Raw genomic sequence first — 15,516 nt, forward strand, 5'->3', positions numbered from 1 at the left:
TTTCATATTTCTCCAATCAATATCATTACATTCTTTACTAGGAATCTTCTAAACAGCCAACTTGACTTTCACTTCCAATAGCAAAATAAAGAAGAGAAGCAATGAGAAGAAAGTAGAATAAATAATCACATATTCATAAGTTCACAATTTATCAAGAACTTACTATAGGACACCAAAGTTTTGATTTTTTTCCAATTAATTTACATTCTTCTTTGCCCATAACCAAATTAATCTCAGGTTTTATCTGCTCCTGGTAGCAGATGTGAAGATTATACATCAACTGTTTATACACACAGATTAATCTCTGAATATAAGATTAGGTTATTTATGAGGGAGAGTTTTTTCTACAAAGTGAGAGGAAATCTGCAATCTTGCCCTAGGGTAAATATTTCCTAAAACTTTGATGGCTGACTTAACAACCTGAAAAGGCTTATTATAGGAGTAATGCTATACAACACTGAAGATGAACCATTATCACTATTTGTGGATACTGTTCATAAAGGAAAGATAATCATGGTCAGAGAAATATGTGATCAAGGAACTGAATAATAAAATCAGGGTAAGGAAATTAATATTCTCTTTTTATTTCATGTTCAAATATTCTCCCATCATGCTGCTTTTGAGAATGCTATGACCTGAGTATATAAGGGATTTGGTGAGGAAGGGAATAAGTTCTAATTAACTAACAGGACAAATGGAAAATTAATAGGACAAAAACAGAAAAACAAAATCACAAAAGTAACACATCTCTTATCACTAATTAGCTTAAATAGACTAAATGTTATGCCTAAAAGTAAAGATTGCCAGACTGGATTTTTTTTAATGCAAGACTTAATTATATGCTGTTTATAAGAGGGGCACTTTATCTATAAAGTATGGGAGAAGATACACCTTACAAACATTAATCACAAGACAACTGTCAAGAAAATATCAAATATCAGACAATGTAACTTCAGCGCAATAAGTACCTGGGATGAAGGGAACTATTTCCTAATTATAAATGGATTAATTCATCAAAAAGATAAAATTATTCTAAATGTTTTTTCACCTAATCACAGAGTTTCAAAATACATAAAGCAAAAAGTGACAGACCTGAAAGGAAAAACAGACAAATTCAAAGTTATAGTTAAGGATTTCAACAATCCTCCCTCAGTACTTGAAAGAAAAAAGTAAACAAAATCATATGGATGTAGAAGATTTAACACTATTAACCAATTTGACTAAATGGGCATTTTTACTTTTATTTTTTTATTTTTTGAGACAGAGTCCCACTCTGTTACCCAGGCTGGAGTGCAGTGGCACAATCTTGGCTCACTGCAAGCTCTGATTCCTGGGTTCAAATGACTCTCTTGTCTCAGCCTCCTGAGCAGCTGGGATTACAGGCACCTGCCACCATGCCCAACTAATATTTTTTTATTTTTAGTAGAGATGAGGTTTCACCATGTTGGCCAGGCTGGTCTTGAACTCCTGACTCAGGTGATCTGCCCACCTTGGCCTTCCAAAGTGCTGGGATTACAGGCATGAGCCACTGCGCCTGGCCTAACTTGGCATTTTTAAAATACTTTACCCAATAACTGAAGAATATATTTCCTTTTCAAGAATATATGAAACATTCATCAATACAGGCAATATGCTAGACCATAAAGCAAGTCCCAATAAATTTTATTTAAAGAAAATGAAATGACAGCATTTTCTCTTATTGCAACTCGATTAAATTAAAAATTTATAACAAAAAGATGCCTGAAAAACATAACCAAATATTTCAATACCAAGCTCTACATTTTTAAATAACCCATGGGACAAAGAAGAACTCACATGAGAATTTAGAAAATGTTTTGACTAAAGTAAATAAAAATATGACAAGCCAAAATAGGAGGGATGCAGGTAAGGCACGTAGTGTTTGAAGGGAAATGCATAGTTTTAGGTGCTTATGTTAGAAAAAAAAAAAAAGAAGTTTAAAATAGTGATCTAACCTTCTATCTTAAGAGCCTAAAAAAATAAGAGTAAGTTAAACACAAATCAAATAGAAAAAAATGAGACTAAAAACTTAAAAAAAAATAAATGAAATTGATTGGCAGGGCTTGTCTACTAAAGAAAAAAAATCACTACAGATTATATAGATATTAAAAAGATAAGAGGATACTGTGAAGAGCTTTATAAACAATTTTATCTAAATTTGTTAATTTAGATAAAATTCCTTGACTATGACTATATATGGAAAATCTGAATATTCCTGTATTATTAAATAACTTTAATTCTTAATTTAAACTCTCCAAGAAAACCACAAGGCCAGATGGCTTCACTGATGAATTCTAACAAACATTTAAAGAAGAAATAATACCACTCTTATACAAACTTTAGAAAAAAAAGAGTTGGAAACTTTTCCTAACACATCTTGTAAGAGCAGCAACCCTGACTAAAACCAGAAAACTACAATTCAATATGCCTCCTGAACCTACAAATTAAAAATTCTCAACAAAACATAGTCAAATCAAACCCAGTAATACACAAAAAATATAATCTGCCATAACCAAGTGGGGTCCATTTAAGAATGCAAATTAGAATAAGGATCCAAGATGGCCAATAGGAACAGCTCTGGAGCGCAGTTCCCAGCAAGAACAGCACAGAGGGTTAGTGACCACCGCATTTCCGAACAAGTTATTACTGCCCACAGACCAGGAGATTCCTGGGCTGAAAAGCACCATAAGCTTCCAGCACAGCTGTTTCAGCCAGCACAGCGGGTCTCCGCCAGCACAGTACAGTGGGTCTTGGCACAAAAACTCACACAAATCTGGGTGGCTGCTTCAACTGGTGCCTAGAATGCCTGGGAGACAGAGCCACCCATTCAACTGAAGAAATGGGGCTGAACCAGGTGATCTGGTTCAGCAGGTCCCATCCCCACAAAGACCAGCAATTTGAAATGCTCTGGATTGAGAGTTTCACAGCAAGCGCAGCTGGACCCAGGATGGTCCAGCTCGGTGAGTGGAAGAGCGTCCACCATTACTGAGGCAGTCCACCATTACTGAGGCAGACCGACATTACCAAGGCAGTTTAACTATACCTCTACAAACAAAACCACAGGGAAGTTCACACAGCAGCTGGGCAAAGCCCACAGCAGCTTAGCAACACCTCTGCTGGCAGACAGTGAATAGGCTATGTCCTAGCTGGGCAGGGCATCTCTGAAAAAAGGCAGCAGCATGTCAGGAACTTATAAATAAATGCCCACCTTCCCAGGACAGAGCACCTGGGGAAAAAAGGCAGTTATGAGTTCTGCTGCAGCAGATGTAAATGTACCTTCCCAGCAGCTCTTAATGGAACAATGGAGCTAACAGTTCCATACTAGAGGTCCTATAAGAGTCAGACTGTCTTCTCAAGCAGCTCCCTGACCCACGTATATCCAAAGAGACACCTCATAAAGGACAGCTCAGGCTGACATCTGGCAGGTTTCCTTCTGGGACAAAGATAACAGAAGAACCTGGAAGCAACCATTACTGTTCTGTAGCCACCGCAGGTGATCCCCAGGCAAGCAGGGTCTGGAGTGGACCTCCAGCGGTCCTACAGCAGAGGGACCTCACTGTTAGAAGGAAAACCAAAAAACAGAAAGAAATAACTTCATCATCAACAAAAAGGACGTCCACTCAGAGACCACATCCGTAAGTCATCAATTACAAAGACCACAGGTAGATAAATCCACAAAGATGTGAAGAAACCAGTGCAAAAAGGATGAAAACACCCAAAACCAGACTGCCTCTCCTCCAAGGGATCACAACTCCTCACCAGCAAGGGAACAAGGCTGGATGGAGAATGAGTCTGATGAATTGACAGAAACAGGCTTCAGAAGGTGGGTGATAACAAACTTCTCCAAGCTAAAAGAACATGTTCTAACCCAATGCAAAGAAACTAATAACCTTGAAAAAAAGTTTGATGAAATGCTAACAAGAGTAAACAGCTTAGAGAAGAATATAAATGACCTAATGGAGCTGATAAACACAACACAAGAACTTAATGAAGCATACAGAAGTTTCAAAAGCCAAAAAGACCAAGCAGAAGAAAAGATATCAGGGATTGAAGATCAACTCAATGAAATAAAATAAGAAGGTAAGATTAGAGGGAAAAAAGTGAAAAGAAATGAATGAAGCCTCCAAGAAATATGGGATTCTGTGAAAAGACCTAATCTACATTTGATAAGTTGTACCTGAATGTGACAGAGAGAATGAATCCAAGCTGGAAAACACACTTCAGGATATTATCCAGAGAACTTCCCCAACCTAGCAAGGCAGGCCAACATTCAAGTCCAGGAAATACAGAGAAGATCATAAAGATATTTCTCAAGAAGAGCAATCCAAAGGCACATAATAATCAGATTAACCAGGGTAGAAATGAAGGAAAACATGCTAAGCAGCCAGAGAGAAAGGGCGGGTTATGCACAAAGGGAAGCCCATCAGACTCACAGCGGATCTCTCAGCAGAAACCCTACAAGCCAGAAGAGAGTGGAGGCCAATATTCAACATCCTTAAAGAAAAGAACTTTCAACCTAGAATTTCATATCCAGCCAAACTAAGTTTAATAAGTGAAGGAGAAATAAAATTGTTTACAAAAAAGCAATTGCTGGGATATTTCATCATCACCAGGCCTGCCTTACAAGAGCTCCTGAAAGAAGCACTAAACATAGAAAGGAACAACTAGTACCAACCACTCCAAAAATGTACCAAATGGTAAACAGCATTGACACAATGAAGAAACTGTGTCAACTAATGGGCAAAACAACCAGCTAGCATGAAAATGGCAGGATCAATATTAACCACATAACATTAATGTGGTCAATATTTGATTAATTAATCAAATATTAATCACATAACAATATTAACCTTAAATGTAAAAGGGCTAAATGCCTCAATCAAAAGACACAGACTGGCATATTGGATAAAAAGTCAAAACCCATTGGTGTACTGCATCCAGGAAACCCATCTCAATTGCAAGCACACACGTAGGCTCAAAATAAAGGGATGGAGGAAGATTTACCAAGCAAATGGAGAGCAAAAAAAAAAAAGCAGGAGTTGTAATCCTAGTCTCTGATAAAATACACGTTAAACCAACAAAAATCAAAAGAGACAAAGAAGGACATTACATAATGGTAAAAGGATCAATGAAAGAAGAGCTAATAATCCTAAATATATATGTACCCAATGCAGGAGCACCCAGATACATAAAGCAAGTTCTTAATGACTGGCAAAGAGACTTAGACTCACACAAAATAATAGTGGGACACTTTATCACTCCACTGTCAATACTAGACAGATAAATGGGACAGAAAATTAACAAGGATATCCAGGACTTAAACTCAGATCTGGACCAAGCAAACCTAATAGGCATCTATAGAACTCTCCACCCCAAATCCACAGAATTCTCAGCACCACATCACACCTACTCTAAAATTGACCACATAATTGGAAGTAAATCACACCTCAGCAAATGCAAAAGAACAGAAATCAAAAACAGTCTCTCAGACCACAGTGCAATCAAATTAGAACTCAGGATTAAGAAATTAACTCAGAACCGCACAACTTCATGGAACCTGAACAACTGGCTCTTGAATGTTGACTGGATAAACAATGAAATGAAGGCAAAAATAACGATGTTCTTCAAAACCAATGACAATGAAGACACAATGTACCAGAATCTCTGGGACACATTTAAAACAATGTCTACAGGAAAATTTATAGCAATAAATGCCCACATAAGAAGGAAGGAAAGATCTAAAATCGACACCCTATCATTGAAATTGAAAGAGCTAGAGGGTCAAGACCAAAAAAAAAAACTCAAAAGCTAGCAGAAGACAAGAAATAACTAAGATGAGAGCAGAACTGAAGGAGATAGAGACACAAAAAACCCTTCAAACAATCAATAAGTCCAGGAGCTGGTTTTTTGAAAAGATCAACAAAATAGACTGCTAAAGCTAGATTAATAAAAAAGAAAAGAGAGAAGAATCAAATAGATGCAATAAAAAACAATAAAGATGATATCAACACCAATTCCACAGAAATGCAAACTACCATCAGAGATTACTACAAACAACTCTATGCACATAAACCAGTAAACCTGGAAGAAATTGATAAATTCCTGGACACTTGCACCCTCCTAAGCCCAAACCAGGAAGAAGTTGAAACCCTGAATAGACCAATAACAAAGGCTGAAGTTGAGGCAGGAATTAATAGCCTACCAACCAAAAAAAGCCCAGGTCCATATGGGTTAACAGCTGAATTCTACCAGACATACAAAGAGGAGCTGGTACCACTCCTTCTGAAACTATTCCAAACAACCCAAAAAGAGGGAATCCTTCCCAAATCATTTTATGAGACCAACATCATCCTGACACCAAAACCCAGCAGAGACTCAACAAAAAAAAAGAAACTTCAGGCCAATATCGATGATGAACATACATGAAAAAATCTTCAATAAAATATTGGCAAACCGATTGCAAGAGCACATCAAAAGCTTATCCATCATGATCAAATAGGTTTCATCCTGAGGATGCAAGGCTGGTTCAACATACACGAGTCTATAAACGTAATCCACCCCATAAACAGAACCAAAGACAAAAGCCACATAATTATCTCAATAGATGCAGAGAAGACCTTTGACAAAATTCAACAGTCCTTTATGCTAAAAACACTCTATAAACTAGGTATCAACAGAACGTAATCTCAAAATAATAAAAGCTATTTATGACAAACAACCCACAGCCAGTATCATACTGAATGGGCAAAAACTGAAAGCATTCCCTTTGAAAACTGGTACTGGACAAGGATGCCCTCTCTCACCACTCCTATTCAAAATAGTATTGGAAGTTCTAGCCAGAGCAATCAGGCAAGAAAGAGAAATAAAGGGTATTCAATTAGGAAAGAAGGAAGTTAAATTGTCTCTATTTGCAGACCACATGATTGTATATTCAGGAGGACCCATCGTCTCATCCCAAAAATCTCCTGAAACTGATAAGCAACTTCAGCAATATCTCAGGATACAAAATCAATGTGCAGAAATCACAGGCATTCCTATACACCAATAACAGACTTAAAGAGAGCCAAATCAAGAACAAACTGCCATTCATATTTGCTACAAAGAGAATAAAATACCTAGGAATACAACTAACAAAGGATGTAAAGGACCTGTTCAAGGAGAACTACAAACCACTGCTCAAGGAAATAAGAGAGGACATAAACAGATAAAAAAAGCATTCCATGGTTATGGTTAGGAAGAATCAATATGAGAAAATGGCCATACTGCCCAAAGTAATTTATAGATTCAATGCTATCCCCATCAAGCTATCTATGACCCTCTTCACAGAACTGAAAAAAAACCACCTTAAACTTCAAATGGAACCAAAAGAGAGTCTGCATAGCCAAGACAATTCTAAACAAAAAGAACAAAGCTGGAGCATCACACTACCTGACTTCAAACTATACTACAAGGCTATAGTAATCAAAACAGCATGGTACTGGTACCAAAACAGAGATAGAGACCAGTGGAACAGAACGGAGGCCTTGAAAGCAACACCACACATCTACAACCATCAGATCTTTGACAAACCTCATAAAAACAAGCAATGGGGAAAAGATTCCCTGTTTGATAAATGGTGTTGGGAAAGCTGGCTAGCCATGTGCAGAAAGCAGAAACTGGACCCCTCCTGACACCTTACACTAAAATTAACTCCTTAACTTATGATTAAAGACTTAAACATAACACCTAACACCCTAAAAAACATAGAAGAAAACCTAGGCAATACCATTCAGGATATAGGCATAGGCAAGGACTTCATGACTAAAACATCAAAAGCATTAGCAACAAAAGCCAAAATAGACAAATGGGACCTGATCAAACTCCAGAGCTTCTGTACAGCAAAAGAAACTATCATTAGAGTTAACTGGCAACCAATAGAATGAGAAAAATTTTTTGCAATCTACTCATCTGACAAAGGGCTAACATCCAGAATCTACAAAGAACTAAAACAGATTTACAAGAAAAAAGCAAACAAGCCCATTCAAAAGTGGGCAAAGGATATGAACAGACACTTTACAAAAGAAGACATACATGAGGCGAACAAACATATAAAAAAATGCTCATCATCACTGGTCATTAGAGAAATGCAAATCAAAACCACATTGAGATACCATCTCACACCAGTTAGAATGGTGACCATTAAAAAATCTGGAGACAACAGATGCTGGAGAGGATGTGGAGAAAAAGGAACACTTTTACACTGCTGGTGGGAGTGTAAATTAGTTCAACCATTGTGGAAGACAGTGTGGTGATTCCTCAAGGCCTTAGAAATAGAAATTCCATTTGACCCAGCAATCCCATTACTGGGTATATATCCAAAGGACTATAAATCATTCTACTATAAGGACACATGCACATGAATGTTTACAATAGCAAAGACCTGGAACCAACCCAAATGCCCATCAATGAAAGACTGGACAAGGAAAATGTGGCACATATACACCATGAAATAGTATGCAGCTATAAAAAACAATAAGTTTGTGTAATTTGCAGGGACATGGATAAATCTGGAAACCATCATTCTCAGCAAACTGACACAAGAACAGAAAATCAAACACTGCATATTCTCACTCATAGGCAGGTGTTGAACAATGGGAACACATGGACACAGGGAGGAGATCATTACACACTTGGGTCTGTTGGCAGGGAATAGGTGAGGGATGGCAGGGGGTAGGGAGATTGGGGAGAGATAATATGAAGAGAAATGCCAGATATAGGAGATGGGGGGATGGAGGCAGCAAACCACATTGCCATGAAGGTACCTATGCAACAGTCCTGCATATTCTGCACATGTACCCCAGAACTGAAAGTGCAATAATATATATATATGTGTGTATACATATATGTATATGTATATATGTGTGTATACATGTATGTATATGTATATGTGTGTATACATACATGTATATGTATATATGTGTGTATACATATATATGTGTATACACACATATATTATTGCACATATATATATATACACCTATATACACATATGTATATAGGTGTATATATATACATATAAAATGCAAATTAGTTTCCTTTTCAAAACATCAATTTATACAATTCACCCAATTACCAGATTAAAGGAGAAAATCATATGATCGTGTCAATAAGTACAGAAAAGCATTTGACAAAATTCAGCACCTATTCTTGATAAAAACTCTTAGCAAACTGTAATAACAGACTAAGAAAACTACTATGTGCCATCTTTCATGGAACAGGAAGGATGAGCAGAATTAAGAGCTGAGAACACAGAGCCAAAAGTCATGTGGAATTATTTCCAGGCCTTGAAACCCAATCAAGAAAGTCAACATTTGCCCAGCAGAATTTCAGAACGGCTATGTCAATGTTTTTCTTGTTCCTCAAATTTTCCCTCTTTTGAAAGGTAATGTCTACAGTTCTTTTTTATTACTGGCCCATGACTGGGTGCTAGGAGTATGTAGAGCAGGTAACTTGTCTCTTTAGTTTTACATACAGAAGGATAAAGAGAAACTATACCCAAAGACCCTCATCCACACCTGGACCTGATTTAGATAATGAGATCCTAGATTTTGAGCAGATGCTGTAATAGAATGAAACTCTTACAAGACCTAGAAAAGAGAATGTATTTTGCTGGTAAAGGGGACAGGAATCTCTGAGGGCCAAAGAGAAGCCCTCTTTGGCTTAAAGTCTCTAATAGTCTCCACCTCCTGGTGCTCATGCCCTTGTGTAATGTCCTTTCACTGAGTGTGAGTAAAACCTGTAACTTGCTTCCAACCAATCACATCTCAAGATAACATCATACAAGATTGTAATTCATCTTGCTGGAGACTCTCTTCCTTACTAGCTTTCATGACACGAGCACCAGTGTTGTGAGTTGCCCTATGGGGAGGCCCACATGGGAAAGAGAGCAACCATCAGCCAAAAGCCAGCAAGAAACCAAGGCCCTTGGTCTAAGAAGCTAAAAAGAACCGACTTCTGCCAACAACCACTGCAGATCTTTCCACAGCAGAGCCTTGAGATGAGACACAGTCCTAGCAAACACTTTGACCTCAGCCTGTGAGGGACCCTGCAGCAGAGAACCCATCTAAGCCATACTTGAACTCCTGATCAACAGAAACTGTGAGGTAACAAACCTGTGTTATCTTAAGAGGTTGGTTTTGTGGTAATTTATTACTCAATTTCTTTCTGATTTTTCTGTACATAAAATAAAAACTTATTCCTCAGCAATAGATAACTAATACAATGCCACTTATAATCTCCTTCCCTTGAGCCTGGACACTGGAACTAATTTCTCATAAATACTATATAGCAAAAGTGATCAGATGTTACTTTAGAGATTGGGTTAACAAAAAGACTGTGGATTCCATCTTAGGCATCTTGTCTCATTCTCTCTCTTCTCTTGGTCTCTCACTCTCTCCTGGAACAAGTTAGCTATGATGTTGTTGGGGGGCAGCCCTGTGGAGAGGCCCTTAGGTGAGATACTGAGGTGTGACAACAATCATATGAGTGAGCTCAGAAGCTAATCCTTCCCAGTTGAGCCTTCAAATGAAACTGTAGTCTCAGATAACAGTTATGCCACAAACTCATGAGACACCATGGGCCAGAGGCACCCAGCTAAACCACACCTAGGTTATGATTCTCAGAAACTATGGGATAATAAATGTTTGTTAATTAAAGCCACTAAGTTTTAGAGTAATTTGTTACACAGCAATAGATAACTAATACAATATCTATACTAAAAATGACCAAATACTGAAAGAAATTTTAGACTCACTACTAATAAGATGTCTGTTTTTCCCCATTAATCCATACTTTAAACACAAATCAAATAAAAATTCCAGAATTATAGAAATTGACAAGTGGGTTCTAAAATGTAGGGAAATGTGAAGGGCCCAGAATAGCCAAAACATTTTTGGAAAAAACAGAATTGGAGGATTTATGTTATCTGATTTCAAAACTTACATAAAGCCACAGTAAGAAAAAAAAAAAGTGTGATAAGGGTAGCCAAATAAAATAGAGTCAAGAAATAGACCCGTATTAATACTTTTTAACAAAGACATCAAAGCAATTCATTGAGGAAAGGAAACTCTTTTCAACAAATGGTGTTAGAATAACTGTGTATCCATATAAAAAATAAGAAAATAAAACTTAACCCTTACTTTTCACCATGCACAAAAAGTAATTTGAAGAGGATCCTAGATCTAAACATAAAAAATAAAACTACAGAGTTTTTAGAAGAAAACACTATATAATATCTTCAAAACTTGGGAGCTAGCAAAAATTACTTAGCATAGAGAAAGCAATAATGATAAAAATTAATGTTAAACTTCATGAAATTTAAAACATCTGCTCATCACAAGATGCCATTAAAGTAAATGAGCAAGCCAAAGACTGAGAAAAATATATTCATAAGGCATATTTGGCAAAGGCCTTCTATCTAGAATATGTAAGTACTCCTACAACTTAACAACAAAATGACAGAAATTCTGATTAGTGGCTAATAAGTATATACTACACATCATTAATCACAAGAAAAATGCAAATTGAACCAAAGTAAAATACTTCCACATACACTAGAATAGCTAAAATTAAAGAATGACAGAGCAGATGTTGGTCAAGATGTGGAACAATTAAAACTCTCATAGAGTGCTGACGTAAGTATAAGAGAATATACTCACTTTGGAAAAACTGTTCAGCAATTTCTCAAAAAACTGTGGCTCTCAAAGTGTGATTCCAGCACCAGCAGCATTAGCATCACCTGGAACGCGTTGGAAATGCAAATTCTCCAAGCCCACCCAAGATAGAGTGAATTAAAAACTCTCAAGATGGGGCCAGCAATCTGTGGTTACCGGTCATTCAGATGATTCTGATGCATGCTAAAGTTAAGAACACTGTTAACACAGTTAAACACATACCTACCCTATGGCCCAGCAATTTAATTCCTAGGTATTTACTGGAAGAAATGAAAATATGTGGCCACAGAAAAGACTTGTACAAGAATATGCATAGTTGCTTTTTTCCTAATAGTCAAAAACTGGAAACAACCCAAATGTCCATCAACTTATTAGATTAAAAATTGTGGTATAGGCTAGGCACAGTGGCTCACACCTGTAATCCCAGCACTTTGGGAGGCCAAGGTGGATGGATCAACTGAGGCCAGGAATTTGAGAACAGACTAACCAAAGTGGTGAAACCCCATCTCTACTAAAAATACAAAAATTAGCCAGGTATGATAGCGCATGCCTGTAATCCCAGCTACTTGGGAGGCTGAGGTAAGAGAATTGCTTGAACTCAGTAAGGGGAGGTTGCAGTGAGCCAAGATCTCACCACTGCACTCCAGCCTGGGCAAAAGAGCAAGACTCTGTATCCAAGAAAACAAAAAAAGTGGCATCTTCATATGACACAAGGTACTTAACAGTTTAAAATAATGAATTTTTGCTACTCTTGACAACATAACCTCACAGCCATGTGCTAAGCAAAAGAAGCTGCACATAGTACATGATTCCATCTGTTTGAAGTTCTATAAGAGACAAAAGGAACAGCAGAGGTGGGAGGCACTGACTACAGAGGGTACAAAGGAAGTTACTGGCGTGACGGAAATGTTGTATCTTTCAACTACAGTGTATGTAAAAATTTACTGAATAGTACACAAGGCTTTTATATTTCATTGCATATAATATTTTTAAACTGGGTGCATATGTGTCCAGGGAAATAAGATTTTCCCAAAATATGTTCTCAGAAACACTAGTCCTGAGACATGTATATACCACGTAAAGCAAAAGGTTCCACAGTCCAACAAGTTTGGGGAACAGACGATACATAAAACATAGCAAGATGATGATGTTGATAATCTATAACCCAGTTAAACTTTATGCAATCTAAAATAAATAAGCTTACTTTTGAGACATTCATGGAAACTGCAGTTTTGATATTATTTGTCTATTTCTTGTTTTCTTCTAAGTTAGCACAGTAAATCATAAGTAATGTTGGGAGACAAACTCTCTCAAACTTGATAGCACCAACTTCTGATGAGAAAAGAAAACTAGAAACTAATTGAGACTCATCTGAGTTTTCAAATAATATGTCTAAAAATCATTTTAATAACAACAAAACTCCCAAGTCACCATCAAAGTTTCTGCTGGAAACAAACCCTGAACAATTTCTTCAAAAAAAAAAAAAACATGAGGTTATATCCTAGCAAGCCTACAATCAAGTCTTTAGAAGAAAACCTTTATTTATTACTTTAAATATTAATTAATGTTGACTGCTTTCAGTAATACCTATTAAATTATAGCTTTATTCCCACACAGCTAGTAATGATTTATTTTCTTCTCAGAATAGGGATTATAAAAAGTTTTATAAGATCACTGAAAGAACAGTCTATAAAGTTTATGTGAAGTAACAGCATCTATATTCCCATTTGAAGATTTTTCAAAATAGTGAATTCTATTAAATTTTCTATCCCTCTGGCAGCAGGAGAAAAGGGAAGAAAATGTTCATTTCTCTATAGGGAAGTTGTAGGAGGCAAGGAGTTACAAAGTTATTTCAGAGAGAAAAGAACATTAGGAAACATTTATTTCATTTTCTGATGAAGAGACAATGCAAACTTCTAAGTGATTTTCTAAGTACTGGTTTAGGATTACTCTCAGGCTGGCAATTTTTCCATTCCCCTGTGTTTCTCTCCCACAGTACATTTTCATAGTGTCATAATTCAAAACTCAACTTTACCCCTTGCTAGCTGTGGGAGCCCGGAAAAAACACACTAGCTAAGCTCTGTTTCTTCATCTACAAAACGGGAATAACATCAATCTTACAAGGCTGCTGCAAAGATTAAAATGAGATAAAAAATTAGAATAATCAAGGCTCACTACATAGGATATTCAGAGTGCTGTCTGTCTTCAAGAGAAAATAAGCAAGCCCAGCAAAGCCAAAACAAACGCACCCTGCAGGAGGGCGAAGTATACAGGCACTGCCCTTCTTGTCATGTGGACTTGGAAGCAACTCTTGAAGCAACATCAGTTGCTAGGTCCATTCATTAAACCTAAAGTAAATAAGCTTACTTTTGAAAATATTTCACAAAATTTGTATTTTTGACATTTGTTTGTCTATTTCTTGTTTTCTTCTAACATTACAGTAAATCAGAAGTAATCTTGGGAGACAAACACTTTTAAATTAATCTAGGTCTATTTAGGTATAGATGAAAAGAAAAGACTAATTTCGCAAATAGCAGATAATGATAACAAAAGTTAACCTAGAATAGTTCTTTCTTAAAATGCTAGAGTAAAAAAGAGATGAGAAAAACAACCAATAGGGAAATGATTAAAAAATCATCCCCATGTTTATAAGACCAGTATTTCACCAAGAGTGAATTTGTATGTATTTTGTTCCACAGACCAATTCTTGTTTCAATCTTGTCTCTCCTCTAATGCCTTATTTTGAATCATAACTTTTTTTTAAGTTTTCCTCCACATCTTTGAAAATTCATCCATAAGGCCAGTTTTCATTTTATTCTCCCTCTTCATGTGACTTCGCTCTTCCTCTAAAAACATCAAAAGCAGGTGTGGGCTAATGATATTCTACATTTAGATTAGTTCTAAGGCATTAAATAAATTACTGAAGTTGTCCTTTAAATAAAAAGTCACTAAATGAACATCATACCAGATGGAAGATCATCCAAGGGAAATTCAAACAGTCTGGATTTGTAAACCGAATGAAAATGGAAATCCTCCTGAAATGACACAAGCAACAGTGATTATGCATGTACAACCAGATTATCTCCAGCCTTAGGCAAACCTAGCTAGAGACGCTTAAACGAACCACAGCTTGTCTATGCATTCTCCTGGGTTTAGAGAGACGATGAACCATTGCCCAGCCCCTCCTATTCGCTCCTGTATTCTCCCAGCACCAGAGCAATATCCAATTAGAAGAAAAATGTCTACACAGAGAAGCCAAGGCCTACAGTAATGGAAAACAAATGAATGAATCTATTGCCCCAAGGACAAATAAAACATTTGGCAAATGCGCTAATTTTTTTTTATTACTGGTTCCTTTCACCCTTTTAAAAGTCAGATCGCTTTGGTAGGCAAAGACTACAGAGCTAAAAGTCCATGGACCCTGTTCTGAAATGCAAGTGTCATACAAGCTATATTAAAAAGCATGAAATAAAAAGGCACATTTTTCCTCTACAAAATTAATAAACATTCAAATATAATTTCATCTGACTTCACTGAATTATTTTAAAAAACTGGAATGTCATAAATAGCCAGTTTTCTTTTTTGTAAGCCAGTTTTTTTTTTTTTGTAAGCCAGTTACCTTACAAAAATCATACCATCAAGCAAAGTGACAGGACAGGCAGCAGTGGGTATCCATAAAATAATATACAATACAGAGAATTTCCCAGACAAGATGGTTTATGGGTGACAGAACCACGTACATTCCTTGAAGGGACTTGTCTCTCTGTTTGACTAATGTTGTGTGATA

The 15,516-nt window shown here is 36.7% G+C and overlaps 1 protein-coding gene across 37 annotated transcripts in view; it reads right to left on the bottom strand.

Annotated features, from left to right (window-relative positions):
• ADAM22 (ADAM metallopeptidase domain 22) overlaps positions 1-15,516 on the bottom strand; it is a 279,921-nt gene that overhangs the window by 80,959 nt on the left and 183,446 nt on the right. For all 37 annotated transcript variants that reach the window (XM_078342932.1, XM_054237345.2, XM_017975383.5 and 34 more), the window contains one exon: positions 14,695-14,764. In XM_078342932.1, coding sequence (XP_078199058.1) covers positions 14,695-14,764 — 70 coding nt within the window. The remainder of the gene's footprint in view (positions 1-14,694; positions 14,765-15,516) is intronic.

This window comes from Callithrix jacchus, chromosome 11 (assembly GCF_049354715.1).
Source record: "Callithrix jacchus isolate 240 chromosome 11, calJac240_pri, whole genome shotgun sequence".
In the NCBI taxonomy this organism is placed as follows: Eukaryota; Metazoa; Chordata; class Mammalia; order Primates; family Cebidae; genus Callithrix; species Callithrix jacchus.